This window comes from Arvicanthis niloticus, chromosome 4 (genome assembly GCF_011762505.2).
Source record: "Arvicanthis niloticus isolate mArvNil1 chromosome 4, mArvNil1.pat.X, whole genome shotgun sequence".
Taxonomy (NCBI): domain Eukaryota; kingdom Metazoa; phylum Chordata; class Mammalia; order Rodentia; family Muridae; genus Arvicanthis; species Arvicanthis niloticus.
The window spans coordinates 122,946,020-122,964,592 of NC_047661.1; the positions used below are offsets into that span (position 1 = coordinate 122,946,020).

Consider the following 18,573-nt stretch of genomic DNA (forward strand, 5'->3'; position numbering starts at 1 on the left):
TCATCCATGTTTATTTTGAAGAACAAAAATAGCCTTCTCTTTCCATGTGTCTATAAAAGGACTGTTCTATGGCAAAGACCGTAGTGCTAGAGACAGTGGTCATAATAAGATTTATTTATTTTTATTTTATGTTTATGAGCATTGGCCCGTGTGTGTGTGTGTGTGTGTGTGTGTGTGTGTGTGTGTGTGTGTGTGTGTGTGCTTAAGAGCACCTTGTGAGTGCAGTGCCCACAGAGGCCAGAAGGGGGCATTGGATCCCTGGAACTAGAGTTACAGTTTCTTGTGAGCTGCCATATGGGTGCTGGGAACCAAATGCTGGTTCTCTGGAAAAACAATTACTCTTAATTGCTAAGCTTTCTCTCTAGTCCTTAGAGAGTTTTTAAAGATTGGGAATTACTTATTTTTAAATGAGCTAATCTTATTAAAATATAGTTGAATTTAATTAGCCTTCTTAGCAGATGGCCTGGGAGGTAAAGATGATTATTTCTTTCCTCAAACATTGCTATGTAAATTCACTTTGCATCTAGTTTAGTGATCCAGCAACACACTAATCACTTTTCCTGCTTAAAATATCAGGTTTATGCACGTGCATTAACTTTACTCATGGAAGTCCACAGAGAGTCGCATGAAGGGTGGAGAATTTTCCATATGGACTTTCCAAACTTTCAATGATTCAGTCATCACGAGTTAATTTTATGTGACTTAATTTCACCTAGAAGCATTTGGAAATGATGGCAAAATTATCCGACTTTCAAGCTATTAGTACAATTGTAACTTTAAAAATTTAAATCTAAGAGCCTTCTAGAGAGCAGTATTCCTCTAGCATGGAAAACTCACGTTCAAGCTTTGCCTGGAAGCCCGCGTCTCTTGGAGAAAAAGGAAAGAAGGCAAACCTTGAAGCATTTTTATTTAATTTTGAAAATATTATTTATTTATTTTTTATTTATTTAAAAACAAAAGTAAGAAGTCAAACCTGCAGTTCTGCGGATGGCTAATGTGGGCTAGTAGCAATAGACATGTATCTTCTCAAACCCACATCACAAGAAGGGACCTGTTTCTTTCCGGGAGTCTGAGAGTGAGCCCCAGGCCCAATTCTCACTGGCCTCGCTTCACTGTGAACCAACTCCAGGGCTGAAGACGATGCGATTGTCTGCTTGTTGTAGCTCTGTGCCAGTTACCCGTCCTTGAAACTGGGATTGTCTTCTGTCTTTCCCAAAGTGCATTTGGCTCCAAGGCAAAACATGCCAACTGGCGTGTTGATTATTTATACAGAAGTCACCTGCGCAGTTGTCGCTTCAGAAAAGGCCATGTAGCATGCTTTTCCCTGAATGACTTAAACTGTAAAGATTCTTTTTAAAGGGCTCTGTTTCCTGTATTGTGTTACAGACCAGTCCTGATCACCAGTGCGTAGGAAACGGAGCTGAAGTGAACCTCAGTGACCAAAGTCTGAAATAAATGTTATCTTTCAGGAGCTGTTCTTCTTCATCTCAATGGCCCAGGACTTACTAGTTCATCTGTCTGTCTGTCTGTCTGTCTGTCCTGCCTCATTCCTTTCTAAGCATGGAAACATCTGCTTTACTAACTTCTTCAGGTTGCACTCTTTTGTGAGAATCCCTGTGTATGTGTAAAATTAATAAAACACACTTTTAATTAGTCAGCTCTGGTGTTAATAACTGGCATCCTGGACCCTGACCGCTATGCATAAGAACTATGGTGAAACACAGATCGCTTTCTTCAGAACATGGGTTGAGACAAAGTGGTGTTATATCACTAGGAGAAACTGGTTAACAGAAAACTCTAGACAGGTGCAGAGATGCTAGGTGATGAAACAAACCCCACACAGTTCCTCTGACTCTGTATGTTGGCTGGGATTCCTTGAAGAATTGTTCATTTTATGTGTATGGATGTTTTGCCTGCATGTTTGTCTGTGTGCCACATGCATGCCTGTTGCCTTTGAAGGGACTGGAATTGCAGATGCTTGTGAGCTGACATGTCAGTGCTGGCTATTGAACATGGGTTCTCTGGAAGAAGTTCCCAACTCCTGAGGGACATCTCTATGCCTAGTATGTCATCATAAAAACCCACAGTGATTCTTGCAGGAGTGACACATCCACCAAGGGGATCAATTAGGTGATGGGGAAAGAAGGTTAAAACAACAGGGGTCTGAGCAAGATGGATGTCTGCTTCCCAGTGGATGCAGACATTCTGAGATGAAATCCAATCAAGGAATTACACAGCAACTGCAATCACATGTGCACCCAAGGCTGGGGAGAAAAAAAAAAAGGCTGGAGCACTGCTCTTTCAGTCCTTACTGGGATGTCCCCCTGAGCCATGTCCTTTCCTCTACCCCATTAGCCTCCTCAACACCTACTCTTTTAGAGTCATAAGATCACTTACATCTAAGGACATCAGGTAAATTTAGTTACTTAGTCAGGCACATTGATACCCTCACTAAGAGCTTAATCTATGGTTGTTTGGTTAGGATGATTTAATTAATTATCTCAGGTAGAGGCCAAAGTCACTATCTAGTAACTTAGTGATTAATATGAATGGTAAAGGGGGCTTCTTTAGCAGTCTAACTTACAAAAAAAATAATCAACGTCTTACCATACAGCCTAGGCCGGCCTTGAACTCACCATCTTCCTGCTTCAGTCTCTCATGGGCCTGGATTATGGGCATGCGCTGTCATGATCAATAGTTTAATCGATTTAATGATTTAACATTTAATCATTCCTAAGCATGGGTAGAAAAGTAAGCATTAAACTAGCATGTACCCTAAAATTGGTAATGTGTGTGCACCAAATAAATATCACACAAGGAATTTGAAGGGAAAACCAAGAAGGATTTCGTTGTGCCTTTTTCAGGTTAGGCTATATCGTGGCACACTGTGTCAAACTAAGGAGTGTCAGAGGAGCCACCAGATTTGTAAGGAATGGTGAAAGTTAGGTTTTGGACAGGGAGAGCTATGCTGGTATCACATAACCCTGCACTGATGACATCTGTGCACCAGTGAGGCTGATGTGCAGTTTGATATCTGTTGTTCTGCTAAAGAGCATACAACTGGCGATTTAACACCGTCTCCATTTTCCTCAGCGTTCCTGAGCTGGGAGAACTGGGTGCAAAGCATGCGCAGTCCCACCTGAATGTCTCAGAAAAAGACACTTCAGATAGCAAAGTGTAGGCTGGTGCTTTGAGGATGCCTTAGATTCGTAACAGTGTGTGTGTGCGCGCTAGTGTTTATGTGTGTGCATATGTGTGTATGTGTGTGTCTGTGTGTGTGCCCCTGTGTATGTGTGTGTGCATGTGTGTATGTATGTGTGCACATCTGTGCATTTGTGTTTTGCTGTGTACATGTGTATGTGCATATATGTATGTGTGCATGTTCATGTGTGTACATTTATGTGTATGCATGTGCATGTGTGTCCATGAGCACATGTAAATGTCTGGACAGAAGTGAGTGAAGTATGCCCAAGTTAGCTACCGACATACATTATTTCTAGAAAGCCAGTGTGACTTCTCCTCCCCTTACCCCCTGCTTTGGGGAGATTTGAGAACTTTTTAGAATACAATATTATATTCTTAGAGAACATGTCAAAGGGGGTTTTGAGTCCATTTAAGCACTTAATTTGTTATGAAATAGCTTTGTATTCTGTTACTTTAGTAACTCTGTCACTTCATTTAAACTGTACTCAATCCTAGACTTACTGAGTGAGGTTTGTGCTTTTTTCTATTATGTCAGGTAGTGGAAATATAAATATTGAAAAGGGAGATGTCTTCAATGTCTGATACGCTGCGTTAGTGGTTGCTACGTGTTTTCATGTCACACTCAGCTAGATTCTAAGGACAAGATTCCCCACAGACTTTTGTCACTATTGCTTTTGAGTGATCCCAAGCAAACTGTAGGAATCTGAAAAGCAAATGACCATCCGTTATGGAGCCACTGCCCAAGGTCATTGTTCCAGAGTGGACACTGGGTTCTTCCATTCTTCTGTTTACTCACCGTTAGCTCCTGCCGGCTTTTTAGAGGTGTCTGAGCAAATGGCTCCTTCAGATCTATAACATTCTTCATAGTCAGCTCCAGGTTTGGAGAGCATAGTCAGACTGGGACTGGGACACAAACATTCCTGTGTTTAGGGATCAAGTATCTTCTCCAACCCTTTTCAATCTGAACACACAATGGAGAGGGTCAATACACTATTGTTAGGAGAACAGTTGGAGTGATGTCATCTGTTGCTCACCAGTTATGCAGCTGTGCACACTGAAATATATTGTCATTATTTTTGGCAGAAACAGAAACAAGATCAGTTAGGCTGCAGAAGGAGTCTTCTGTATGTTTTTTAAAAGACTTATTTTTATTTTATGATATGAATGTTTTGCCTTCATGCATGTGTGTGTGTGTGTGTGTGTGTGTGTGTGTATCATATCACATGTGTGCAGTGTCTGTGGGGACCAAAGGAGTGCATTGGATCCTCCTGGATCTGGAATTACAAATGGTTGGGGCAGCTGTGTGGGTTTCAGGAACACACTGGATCCTCTGCAAGAGCAGTAAGTGGCCTAACCACTGAGCCATCTCTCCAGCCCCATTCTGTCTTTAATTAAATTTTTAAATAAAATTAGAGATGTTTCTTGTCTTATCTTTAATTATGGATTTTATTTATTTTCTGGTCCATATTCATCCATATTTTCTGCAACTGTCAACTAAGGTACTTAACTCGTGGGGTTGGATTTTTTTTTCCGGCAGCTCCTACGCGCTTCTGTAGGCCAGGCATATCGGAGTCATTAGTGATTACCATTTCTTTCTTGATCATCAAGTCTGGCTGCTGTACTAAGGTAGCACTCTTCTCTCTATATGTGTGTGCTGTGACCTGTGGCCAAGCACTCATTTTTTCCTGTCATGGACCTTCAAAAATGTCTTCCTCACACTGTTCTTCCTGCTCTCAATACATAGTGGGGGCAATCTTTGGGAAGTCCTCCAATGGCTTTGCACTACCCATGAAGTCAGGTCTTGCTTGAGGTTCAAGGGCCATCTCCAATGGGGTACTTCCAGAGAAACCCACCATGGCTCAAGTGAATCTATCAGGGGACTTCTGTTTCTACTGATTACTTCAAAAGGTGGAGCCGTGATAGAGGTGTGCTAAGTCATGATGACATCAGTTGTCACACTCCGGTGATTCTTCCCTCTGAAGAGTGCTGGCTTCCATGTCCTCCTCCTCCTTAGGAGGCATCAGACCTGGTGGTTGTCTTTCTATGCTGCTCTTAGTAACTTTTATCATACGCATTAGTTTCTAGGCAACGTTTGTGTATGTGCAGTTTGTAGCATTTTAAACCTTATAAAAATAATAAACTACATCTATTCTTGGGCAGTTTACTAAAATCTGAGCTCTTGTGTGGTTCTTCATCTAGTTCCTGTTCATCTCATTGCTTTATATAGTATTTTATTCCATGAGTATAACATAGAGTATTTACCCTCTCTCACTGATGTCGGTCTGTTTCTTGTTTCTCTTTCCTCTGTTTATCCCCTCCCCCCCCAATCCCTCAAACGATTGACCCTCTGTGACCTTTCGGATGGAGGTCCCTTACTTCTGTCCCAACAGCGAGTACAATGCGCATTATCAAACTTTACGGTTGCTGTTAGTTTTCCTAGTCAATGATTATTGATGCATTTATTTTCCAGAAAAATGCATGTGTTAGTCAGCCACAGTGGCTAGCTTATAGTCGGAGATGCGACACCTTTCTCGCTGAGCTGACATGGGCTCACTCAGCTTTAGCAAATGAGGAACATTATAGGATTCTTTTTGCTTTTCTAGCTACTGAAATAAGGAGCTTTTCTTGCCCAATGCTGTCTCCTCCACTTATTACTTAGCCATGGGATTTCCAAGTCAGCAGTATGGCTGTGTTTCAGAAGATTAGCTTAAAGAAAACAGAATATGCCAAACCCACCATCGGCCTTACAGTCCAGGTTCAGTCTTCATCAGAGTCATGGGAGAGGGCTGGCAATCAGATGTCTTATGCCCAGACTGGAGACGGTGGAGGGCAGCGATTGGTCTGAAAACATACATTTCTCAGAGGTGTGCAGGCCATGTCGATCCTGGAGTTACCTGGTGTTCTGAGAAGCACTTTGAAGCCTGTATCAGCTGCTTTCCCATTGCTTTTATGGAGGATAAACTGGTAAAACCAACCTGAGGAAGAAGGGGGTTATTTTGGCTTATGGTTATCGAGGGGTAGAGTCTATCATGGTAGAGAAGTAAGGCAATAGTCATAGATAGCATGTAAACCTATATATATATATATATATATATATATATATAGCATTTAAACCTATATATATATATATATATATATATATATATATATATATCATGTAAACCTATATATATGTATACATATATATGTATATATATATGCTTTTAAAAACAGGTAAAATTGACACCACAATGTTTTTATAGAAGTTACTCTTCTACCCCCGCTGCTCCCAGCCACAGCAGACCAGCAGAGCTCTGTGCACTGACTATTGTTCTGTGGGTTTAACCCACTGGTGCTAGACATAGAAACCTTTATATATTTCACTGCTTCTAATTTAGGATATGAAAATTGTGTGTTGTAAATGATAGGCATTTGCTTCTCACAATTCCATGGTCCGCTTTCCTTACCTAAAACTACTGCAAAGTAAGTTTTAAAAAAAAAAACTCCTTGTATTAGTTAATATGTGTTTCTACAACACCAACTATTGGATAATGTGTGTGTCATAAAAGCCCATGTCTCACAGCATTGCCATTACAGCATCTGTACCCAGGGTCTGACGGACGCACTCTTTGTTTTTGAGACAGTGTCTTTGTTGCTGTGTTTGCACATGGCATGGGAGATGGTCCAAAGGGGCCACACACTTCATGAAGCTCTCTGCATGGGAGAAACCTTTATAACCTCCTCACCTTCCCTTCATAGTGTTACACCGGGGATTAAGTTTCTGCATGAATTCAGGTAGAAATAACTTCCAAACCACAGTACTCATTAACGGAGTAACAGGTGTCTACTGAACACTGCCAGGCTCCAGTTCTGGGAACTACGAGGTGAACAAGACCAAAGAAAACCACTGTCTTCCGGGAACTCACCCTCCAGATGTGTGGTTTTGATGCGATTCAAATAAAGGTCTCCAGAGTTGGTCAGAAGAGAGAGAAATGAATCCCTCACACATGAGGCTGAAGTAGCTGTTTGTCTAGATTTTCAGTGATTGATGGAGGTTCAAGAACAGCTTAGAGGAGGTCTCAGGCTCTGATGCTTTGATGGTTTGGGGTTTTGGTGAGAAACCATTGGCTTAAAGTATTTTCTAGGTCAATAAAACATGCCTCCAGTTTTTGAAGAGTAGACAACAGTGCCTCATCTGCATGATGTCGTAAGCAGGTTTCCTCAAGTTTTTTGCCCAAAATAATTAGTTAGAATTGGGAGGATACAATCAAGTCCTCCTCAGATTTGTTTGGCACTTCTACTAAATCATAACCGGGATTGGGTAGAGCCTATATAGGACTAGGATTGTTTTAATCACCTCAAAATCCTGTATGACTCTGAGAAATATTTTTATTCTTCACCATAAACAAAGTTGTTCATTTTATAACTTAAGCTCAGAAATTAACAAGGCTGTTTTAGGAGCCTGGCACACACCAGAAAGAATTGTTTTCAAACTCTTTCTGACATGTCACTGACTTCTAATGAGATAGTGGGGCATCACTGTGAAGAGACCTTTGTTTACTCCAGTAACAAGGTGTTGGTCACTAAATCCCAAACCCAGTGTCCTCCCTGAAATATCAGAGAGCTTCTAAAGAGAACAGAACTGAACTGAGCTTCAGGACACTCCGTTCTTCCCTCAGAGCGGTGACCCAGTCCGTGTCCAGCTTGGATCTGGGAGCTGGGCGATCAGTTTAGAGATGTTTACTGCAAGGTGTCTGTTTGGTTCGAAGTATTGTGAATTTCCAGAAGACAGCTTGTCTTCTAAGTAACAAATTAGCCTTGCAAACTCCTTATATGTCCATGTAATGTTGGTGTGATGTCTAAAAATAGTGGAGCTAGCTGGGTGGGATAGCTACTTAGGCGAAACTGAGTCAAAACTCTTGTTTTACTTACTTACTTATTTATTTATTTATTTTTAACTGTAAGATATAGTTTCTATATCTAGATGTTGTGGGAAAATGAACTGAAGTTCAAAGCTTGCTGGTGAGGTTACTTTCTTTAAGTCCTTAACACACTGCTACCCATTGTGAGTCTCAAATCAATAATACTTTGCTAGTTGTTATGGTGAGTCATACTGGAGACTAATTTGCATTGAAATGCTACCTGAGAATGAGTAAGGCTGTAAGCATCCTTTAATGAGATCTCACTGTTAATAATGAATATTGAGCATCCTGGCTGAGTGAGTCAACCTTAATGTCACAGGATTTATGATAAACCTGGTAACCGGGTGAAAGTTCCCCTCTCATCCCTTTGTTTAGCATAACAGTTTTAATTGTCTTTCTCGTTGTGATTAGAGACATTTTATAGGAGTTCCAAGAAGAGAGAAGTCTGAGACTGGGAACTAATTTGTCAGTATAGTCAAGACCCAGTGCCCTGGTTCTTCCGCTGACCCTGCAGATGTCCACAGAGCATAAGGGAATCCTGGTGGGTGAGATGTGACCAAATCAAGATAGTTTATCCCCTAGGGGAACATCCCGTCCCTCTGTGTGCTTAAGTAAGATTCCCCTTGAAGGAGCCTTCTTACTTTTGTGTCTTTTAAACTTGTTCCTGTATCTTAAGGCATGGCTCAGTCTGCTTTATGAAGCCATTCCTCCTGACCCCTGTAAACATGAATCCCTGCCCACATTCCTTCTGGGATGACCACTACCCTCACGGCTGTTTCACTGCTTCATGGGAAACGTGGCATCCTGGAAATAGGTGAAATATTGGAAGAAGATTGCGTGGGTTCCTGGATAGGGACTCTGGCTTCGGTGCATTTCATTTCCATCTCCACGTTACCTCTTTCTTTGCAAAGAGGGAAAACTATTTGTGCTTTCGGAGCTCAGTTAACTTTTTCTATAACACAAGGATAAAAAACTTCTCCCAATCAGGCTTGATAAAAGACAGTCTGTTATAAATCTCAAGATTCTCAATGTACAATGCATAGCAGCGAATTTTATTGTTTTTATTTCTGTGTGTAATGTATACATGTAAAAGATGTATGATTTAAAGAAACTATTTAGATTGTTTACTTTGGGGCTACAAAGCCACTATTTGGCATTTTCTACATGGGTTAATAATAGATTCACATGAACTGTTTTTATGGAATGACTTGCCCTTTGCTATGATGTGGTTTCTCACGCGAATGATGTTGGCAAGAGAAACATCATAAAATTCTGCCTTAAATAACTTTATTTTAAACCTCTCTAGGTAGCACCCCAGCCCAAAACTTGTGTCGTGAGATCCAAGACTTTGACCCAGATAATGTGATAGGATCTTCCTGTGACTTGGGGCCATATCCTACTTAGATGAACTCGGGACTTCCAGCTTTACCAAGCACTTGGTACTACACGCAGGCTTCTTGCTTGCTTGGTATAGGTTACCATGCCATCTCTGCCTCAAGATGGGGGTAAGTGGACTGGCTAAAACATGCTAGAGTGTGTTTAGAAAATATGATAGTCAAGCTTTGGAAGTGTCACTGTTTGTAGCTTTAACTCGCTGGAGGTGGCATGTATGTTTCAGGTCACAATGTTTGTATTTTAGTGACAACTGTTCATTTTGTATTTCTTTTTAAAGTTATTCAGGGATCATCTCCCCTGGATCTGAATACAGAATTACCTTATCAATGCACAATGAAAAGGAAAGTCAGAAAAAAGAAGAAGAAGGGAATTATTACAGCGAATGTTGCTGGGACAAAGTTTGAAATTGGTAAGTTTCTTCAGAATCCTGCACTTTTAAAAATTTCTGGTCAGACTGCCTCGGCATTAAAAACAGTGCAGAGTTCTGGAGAGACAACGATTTTTATGTAATGGATTTTAAAATTACTTCTATAAAATTTCTGACAGGTTAGAAGAATTCTTTTCCCATGCAGTAGAGGATGATCTGCTTTTAAAAGGTGCTAATAGATTTCTAAATTTTCAGTTCAAAGAAACAAATACATTCAATTAACTTGGCTTAATCAATTAATGTTGCAGGTCTGGTGCACAACACTGGATTTTTCTGTAATGTTTAAAAGTACCAGCTATCTGAGCTTTGAAGTACATAATAAAACAGATTTATATATGTCTGATGTTATAAAGATTTGTGAATATAGAGTATATTTTTTCAGCTATCCTTATGTAATCTGAAAGTGTCTGGCCTGACTAGTGTGTGGATACAAGAAGACCCTAGACTTAGGTAGCCAGCTGAGCTGCCCCCATTACTGCCAGGATCTCTCCTTATCTTATCACCGGGGTCACCAGTTAACGCTTAAAGCTCAGATGTGTTTGTGTGTCTCCTGTGTAGGTTTCTGTCCCTGTTGCTCTTGTGTTGCATGATTGTATATGCATATGTATATGTATATGTATATGTATATGTATATGTATATGTATATGTATATATACACACACACATATACATACACACAAACTCCACCAGAGTCTCCTGCCTAACTTGTTCTCTTATGGGGGATCCTGCTCATATTCCCAAACATCCCCCATTGTGGTTAGCGGTCACAAGTCCCCGTAACTCAGTAAAATCAAAACTCTAGAGGCTTGTAATTTATCGGTCAAATTTATATCAGTAAATTCTCAACCCACAAAATGCCTACACAAAGAACTCAAAACTCAATTGATAATAAACACAAGGTACACACCTAGATGGGGCAAACGCACCCTACTTATTATTTAATCATCTATCTAAGAAATCCCCAGTACATATGGCTCCTCTTCCCCTCCTACAGGTTCCACCTTGTCTTCTTGTCTCGATCTCCCCCTCTGCCCCTCTGTCTCTCTGTACTCCTCTCTAAAATTCTCAGTCCACCGTCTTTTCCCACTGCCCAGTCACAGGCGCTAGCCTTGTCTCTCACCTGCCCTCATCTGCTTACAGACAGCAATCTATACTCTTGTCTGCTGTGAGCCTAGTAGAGGAGGAATCCAGCAGGCCCCGCTTCTGTTGCTACTGCTTTCATGGCCTATATATGTTCAAATTGCACACAGGCAGCAGAACCCTGAGGAGGCCATCACAGCATGAGGTGTGTGGTACTTGTGTGTGTACTTGATGAAACAAGATATCAATATAACTCCAGGCTCCATTCTGCTGCTCTTAGAAAGCAGCTCTCTGACCTCATTTAAATGGTGTTTTAGGACCATTTTGTCCATGGCTGTGAAGAGACACCATCACCAAGGCCACTCTTATAAAGGGACTGAATTCTACATCATGATCCAGAGGTAGGCAGAAGGAGACTCCTTCTGCTAGCAGCCAGGAGGAGGGTCTCTTCTACACTGGGAGGAGCCTGAGCATAGAAGCCTCAAACCCCACCCCCACAGTGATACACTTCCTCTAAGAAGGCTACACTTCCTCCAATAAGACCACATTTCCTAATAATGCCACTTCCTTTGGGCCAAGAATGTTCAAACCGCCACAGATGGTCCCAGGGCCTCTTTCGGTATCTCTGTATTCCAGGCATCACTGCAAATAAAGGTGGTTCTTTCTCTAGCAAGTAGCCAAGAGCCCCTAGGATTTGAGATCAGGTATGCCTGATTATAAGTTTTACACCTGATCTAAGTAAGCCATACAATTCACACCACTTCTCAAATATTAGTGGATCATGGTATAAATAATGGAACTTGGAAGCGTTGGCATGTAGATACACTTTTCTTTTAGGACTCAGAATTCACTGGAACTCAGAGGTTACCTCAACTCTATGGCTCTACTTAATTTTAAACTCAAAATCTGTTGAAAGAAAAATGCCAATATAGTAACTATAACATCTAGGCTAAAGAGAAGCACATGTGTTTTGTGGTCAAAAGGACACCCCAAGACTAATTGTTTTTCAATGGGATCTCAGGGTTGGGAGCAGTAAAGAGGTAGTTTCCAAGTCCCTCAGTGAATTCAGTTTAAGTTCTTTATACTCTGAGGAGACAGAGCTGACTTGGTGACTGGAGGGTGAAAGGCACAGGGCAGTTCTGATGGTCAAGGGTATGTCCCAGGTCATGGGAGAGCCCTGAGGGTGAATGTCCCTGTGTAAAATTGTATCAGCTGTCTGTGTGTTTTTACCAAAGTCACTCTCTAAACTGTCTGCAAGTGCTGTGTTTTGGTAAATTGCAGAGGACTATGACTAAGGCTTTTTGGTGCAACCTAATTCAGTTCCCAGCTTCTGTGGAGAATAATTTGGTCCTAGAGAAAAGTGCCATCACTAGTAATGAGCTTATGCTGTAAGGAGTGAGGCAGTCTACACCTGGAATATATATATATATAGGTAGATAGATAGATAGATAGATAGATAGATAGATAGATAGATGCACACGCGTTTCCACTATGAATGTCTTTAAGGTGTTCTGGCTCAGGTTCGATTTAATCATTCCCTTTCAGTTCGTTTAGTAATAGATGAGATGGGATTTATGAAAACTCCTGATGAAGATGAGACAAGCAATCTTATCTGGTGTGATGCTGCCGTTCAGCAGGAGAAGATTACAGACCTGCAGAACTACCAGGTGGGGACTGACTACGAGCGGTCAGCGTCGGGGAAAGTCACACCACTTCCTTCTTGGTTTTCGTTATTCAGCTTCTTAATCTGTTCACAAATTAGCTTTTAGTTCTGAGTTCCCTGGACAGCCTGTCTCGTTGCTAGCTGTGCTGACTCTTGGTGTTTAACCCGAGTCATTTCCAAACTCAGCCTTTAGTTTGATTTCTTTAAAGATGGATGGATCACTAGGGAACAATTCTAAGATGATGCTCTGAGTTGTGTATACCTGAAGATGAGGGCACGGAGTGGATTGTGTCTTGGTGGACAAAGACCTTAGAGCATCAGCTCCATGTATTCTGACTCTTACATCTATAGTGCAATACAAACATGTTTCCAAAAAATGGAAAGCAAATGGAAAAACCCACAAGAAAGCGAAAGCAATTGATGTATGCTACCTTCCCTCCCTCCTTTCCCTTCCCCTTCTTCTCTTCCTCCCTCTCTCCCTTCCCTCCCTCCCTTTTCCCCCCTCTCCTCTTCTTCCCTGACCCTTCCTTCCCCTCATCCTCTTCATTGCTTAGATTCTAAGAATACATAGTAGAACAGATGGAGTAAATATTTTTAAGTCCCATGTTATCAATGACTGTATTTATATCTAGTATTCTAAAAGCAGTGTGGATACTCAATTGTCACGTACCCAACAGAACATTAGAGCTTTATTACCTTTGTAAGGTCTTTTCCAGATTGGTTCAAAATTTTACAGTTTTACCCACTGATTATCATATTTTTTAATTTCACAAGTCACTAGCCATTTAATTTTAAATGCTTTGTATTAATAATTTCCAATTTATTAGAACACAAGTCTTGGATATGTTTAACTGAGTTACAGTATACAAGTATATTCACCGATTCATTAAATGTTAATATTTACCTTTTTATTTTTCAGAGAATCAACCATTTTCCAGGAATGGGGGAGATCTGTAGGAAGGATTTCTTAGCAAGAAATATGACGAAGTAATCTTCATTTTCTTACAATAGAGAAGACCTGAGCAAGCTCTATGCTGTGGCTGTGGTGGTACTCTGTGTGTGAGGTTATATTCAGTGGAATGTTCATCAGATGGGAGAGAGACACTCAGAGCTAGAGCAGTCTTGATGGTTCCCTGATTCTAGACTTCAACTTTGCACAGGGGGTCACTAAGGCCCAGAGAGGTGACTTCCTGCAGAGTCATGCAACAGTTCCTATTGGGGCTGGACCCCAGCTGGTTTTCAGAATCTCAGGATCCCTCTTCATTAAAACTTGATGGCTCTTTAGAAACAAAACGACCGATACATGTTCAGTTTCTGGTTAAAGCTCACGGGAAGACATTTGTTACATTATATGATGTGTGTTTAGTGGCTCATAAACATCACACTTACTATCCTAGATGGACACACACATGCTCCTAGTCACATGTACGCATACTCAGTCAGGATTATGCATACATCTCCGAGGTCAGGAACTAGAACAACCATCCTTCGTGAGAAAAACTGGTGACAGGTGCTCAAATGTTTTGTTGGAAAAAAAAAACCTGTAGAATTTTTATGCAGTTTATATTTCTGTTGGTTAGATTTAGTTTGGTTTTTTGTTTTTGTTTTTTTTTTTTTTTGGCTTGAGAATGTTGAGTGACAAACAGTATTTTTGAACAAAAGTAGTATTCATTAAAGTGAATCATAGACCATGTCTATAATTAAAGATTAAATATTGATATTATTCATGTGTATGTTTATGATTGTATTCATATAATTTTATATCTAGCTTATATACTTCAAAAACTAACCATTTTTAAGTAGGTGAGCTGAGTAAGATATGTAGTCATATATGTAAAAGAAAGGTACCACATGGGTAGTTTTAAAGATTATTGCTCTAATAAAAGCCTTAACTCAGCCTAATTTCGGGTCATTGTTACATTATGATAAATGATTGTAAAGGCATTAAAGCAAAAACTACATTAACACAAATTATATATATATATATATTTTTAAAAAAATCAAAGTATCAAATTAGTCATTATTGTCCCTTTTTTGAATTGAGATTATCTTGTTGCAGGATTAATAAACATTGAGCAAATGCAGTTGGAAATGATATTATTTCCTGACTCATGGTGATAGTGCCATGTTTATGTACATGCACAGGAAAGAGAGAGGAAAGTGAAAAGGAAGGGGAAGGGTGGGGAGGGAGGGGAGGGAGGAGAGGGGAGGGGACAGTGTACTGTGATGTGTACATATTTGGGTTCGCAGGTTTATGCTCCTGCTGACCAGAGGAGGAAGTTGTGTATCCTCCTCTGTCACTCTCTGCCTTGCTTCCTGCAGACAATGTCTCACTGTACCTGGAGCTGGGCTGTGGGTAGCTCCAGTGATCCTCCTGCCTCCACTTCCCTGTAGTACTGGGGCTCTAAGTGCATATATGGCTGAACCTCAATATTTACTTAGGTTCTTGGGGATTTGAAGAGTCCCACTGACCCCAGCTCAACATGCATACACACACACACCAAACACACCCCATACATATACCACACATACATATACACATACATCACACACCACACACACTCCACAATACACCACACACACAAATACACATACATACCATATACATACACCACACATACATCACACACATTATACACATACCCCACAATACCACACACACACATCACACACTTTTGTACACCTCACACATACAGCATACACTTAAAATACACACCACACAATTCCACAGATACACATTATAGCCACACACATATCACACACCTCACACATACCACACACATACTACACACACACACCACACAAACATACACTATGCACACATAAACACCATACATACACATACACCACAAACACACATCCACACACGCATACATACACATGCACTATACACATACTACATATATATACATACACCACACACATTCATACTACATACATATGCACACACCACACACATACCACACACATACCACACACACAGTACACACACAAACACATCACATGCACCACAAAACATACACTATATATACACACACAAACATATACCACACATGTATATACTCATATCACACATCCACCATCCCAAACACACCACACCACACACACATGTTCACCCCATATATACATAACATATACCACACCACACACACACACACATACATCACACACCACATCACATACCACACATATACAAATAAACATACACAAACACACACACATACATCACACCACACACACATAAACATACACAAACACACATACATATATACATCAACACACACACACACACACACACACACACACACACACACACACATGAAACATCTTTGGGAATGTTCTTGGCATGTATTAACTATGTGACTGTCTAGCTGTCTGTCTCCTGTGGTTGTATTTTAATCTGAGTAACCTTATTTTCAGACTATAATCATGGTCACTACATATTTAGAAGAAAAAATGTCTCGTTTGAAAATATTTTCTTAAAGGCTAGAAAAATGCTGTTAGGATTGCTGGCTGCTCTCCCAGAGGGACCCACGCTTGAGTCCCAGCCCCCACATGGCAGCTCACAACTATCTGTAACTCCAGTTCCAGTCCGATGTCCCTTTCTGGCGATTCAGGCACCAGACACATGCATGGTGCACAGACAAAATGTGCACATATATTTAGTTAGTAAAGTTTAAAAAGAAAACATTATCTTGAATAATATTTAAAAATCAGTCTTCATTTTCATTTCTATTGGGAATCTATTGATAAGCATAAAATACTTAAGGTTTGGATAAATCAAAAAGAAAACATTTTTTTTTTTCGGGCCTTGTCATACAAATTTGTAATCCTAGCTGCTTTGGAAGATGAGACGGTAGAATTGAGAGTTCAAGGCCTGCCCGGGCAACTAGTGAGCCTCGTTTTAAAATAGGAACTACAAAGAAGGCAGTGAGTGTGCCCAGTGGTGGAACAGCTGCACATGGGGAGCCTTATGGTCAAGCTCCAGCACCTCCGCTTTCCCTGCAAACAAACGTCTTACACTTAGCAGTGCCATCAAGTTATGAATCAAAATAAGCAGCATGATCGTAGCGAGTGCGACAGAATCAGAGGACAGACTGTGGACTCGGAGATTTAGGTGTTTTTTTCAAAACAGTAGATACACTCCAAAGCAGTGGCATAGAAAGAAGTCAGGAATCGCTGTCTGTGATGATGTAGAGGACTGACACGCCAGGGATAAATAGATGGTAGTATACATGATGTTCTTCTTGGACCCTCCACGAGAGCTAGCTAGTGCTGATACTTGTTCAGCCTGCCCTTCATGTCTTCGGTCTTTGCCTTGTGAGCATAGCCTGTCTGTAACTCCACTGGAGGCAGAGCTGGTGCTACCTCACCTTAGTGCCTCAGGGCCCAGGGCAGCACGCACTCAAATAAGTATCCATTGAATTAAAACATAAGTCAGTGTGTAATGGGGCAGAAATTCTTGTCTCTTTATTCAGCTGATATCTTGTTTGGACTATTGTCTAATACGTTTTCTTCACGAGTAAAGGAACAAATGAAAGAAAAAAAGAAATCCAAGTCTTCATAGTATAACTGTTACAGAAATAAGATTTATTTAGTTTGAATAGAATTTATGTCTCCTCTTGCCTCCGACTTACAGAATGATCAAGTCTCGGCCTATGGATTATACATTTGTTCCTCGAACGTGGATCTTCCCTTCTGAATATACTCAATTCCAGAACTATGTGAAAGAATTGAAGAAGAAACGGAAGCAGAAAACTTTTATAATAAAACCAGCTAATGGTGCAATGGGTCATGGGTAGGTTAATTTGTTTTATCCCCTGGAAAATATAAACATTGTAAAATGAGAGAAGATGTGCACACAATTACTTATGCTTGAGTACCAAACTGGAAAAGCAATACATTTCTAACTGTCACGTGTTTACGTTTTTAACTTTTGTGGTTTTATGACTACATCTTCTCAAAGACGTTAGTAATCCAATTAAAAAGCAACCAAGACTTGTGAGACTTTAAAGAAATGATAACATCCAGGGGAAAGTTTATTTCCTTATTTATTACAAACACGAGGCATGCTTATAGTAATTTCAGTAATATTGGATAATAAGGTAAGTTGCTGCTGCACAGCTAAATTAGCTTGGAGGACAAAGTAGAAAGAATTGTCTTGTCCTAATGAGAACGCTTGAGGCGAAATGTAAAAGTGTTTTCCTTTGGTAGCCATGATAACTGATAGAGGCTGCACAGGACACATTTTAAGCTAACACACCAGACAGCTTATTCAGTAATAGAATGCACAACATAAAAGTTTTGGTTCACTTTGTGTATGTAGTGTGCTTTTAAAGAGAAAGTTGGCTTTTTTTTTTTTTTTTTTTAAATCAAAATCCATGTGAGTCTTTTGAACTTTTTTAAAATGTGAAATGCTAGAGTGCAAGAGATCCTTGGATATGCTAGCTGTTTTCGTTTTGTTTTTTGTTTTTTTTTTTTTAAAGAAAACATTTAACTTGTAAGCACAATGCACCGATTCAGTCGTACATTATGTTCCAGCTTGGTCATGCACACGCTAAGAAGTGTGTTAGCAAGAGGGGACTTCGTGCCAGTTGATGAGTAGTGTGTTAGCTTCCTGTTGTCCATTAGTGCAAAGGAAGTTGGAGGAGTGGTGAGGGTGGGGCCACCGTTCTCAGTTTCTGTGTTTAGTAAATGCTTATGAGTATTAGTGACATTTTTTAGCAATGCGAAAACAGCGGGGAAACATGGACAGGGCATTCTCTCTAGAGTGGGACTATTTGGTATATCATCACAGTGAATGGGCACAGGAGGCTTCCCTTACCTGCTGACTAGATCCACGTCCTTGCTGCTCTGTCTAGTGTCCTGTTACTGAAGGTGGGCTACCGAAGACTGCAGTTGCC

At 40.5% G+C, this 18,573-nt stretch overlaps 1 protein-coding gene across 5 annotated transcripts in view; it reads left to right on the top strand.

The window, feature by feature from the left end:
- Ttll7 (tubulin tyrosine ligase like 7) overlaps positions 1-18,573 on the top strand; it is a 124,339-nt gene that overhangs the window by 29,734 nt on the left and 76,032 nt on the right. For 4 of the 5 annotated variants that reach the window (XM_076933356.1, XM_034500155.2, XM_076933354.1 and 1 more), the window contains exons 2-6: positions 9,412-9,610; positions 9,778-9,909; positions 12,553-12,674; positions 13,590-13,657; positions 17,310-17,468. In XM_076933356.1, coding sequence (XP_076789471.1) covers positions 9,586-9,610; positions 9,778-9,909; positions 12,553-12,674; positions 13,590-13,657; positions 17,310-17,468 — 506 coding nt within the window. In that variant the 5' untranslated portion in view covers positions 9,412-9,585. Of the gene's footprint in view, positions 1-8,516; positions 8,647-9,411; positions 9,611-9,777; positions 9,910-12,552; positions 12,675-13,589; positions 13,658-17,309; positions 17,469-18,573 lie in introns of all 5 variants that reach the window. The other variant, XM_076933355.1, reaches the window with a different exon arrangement.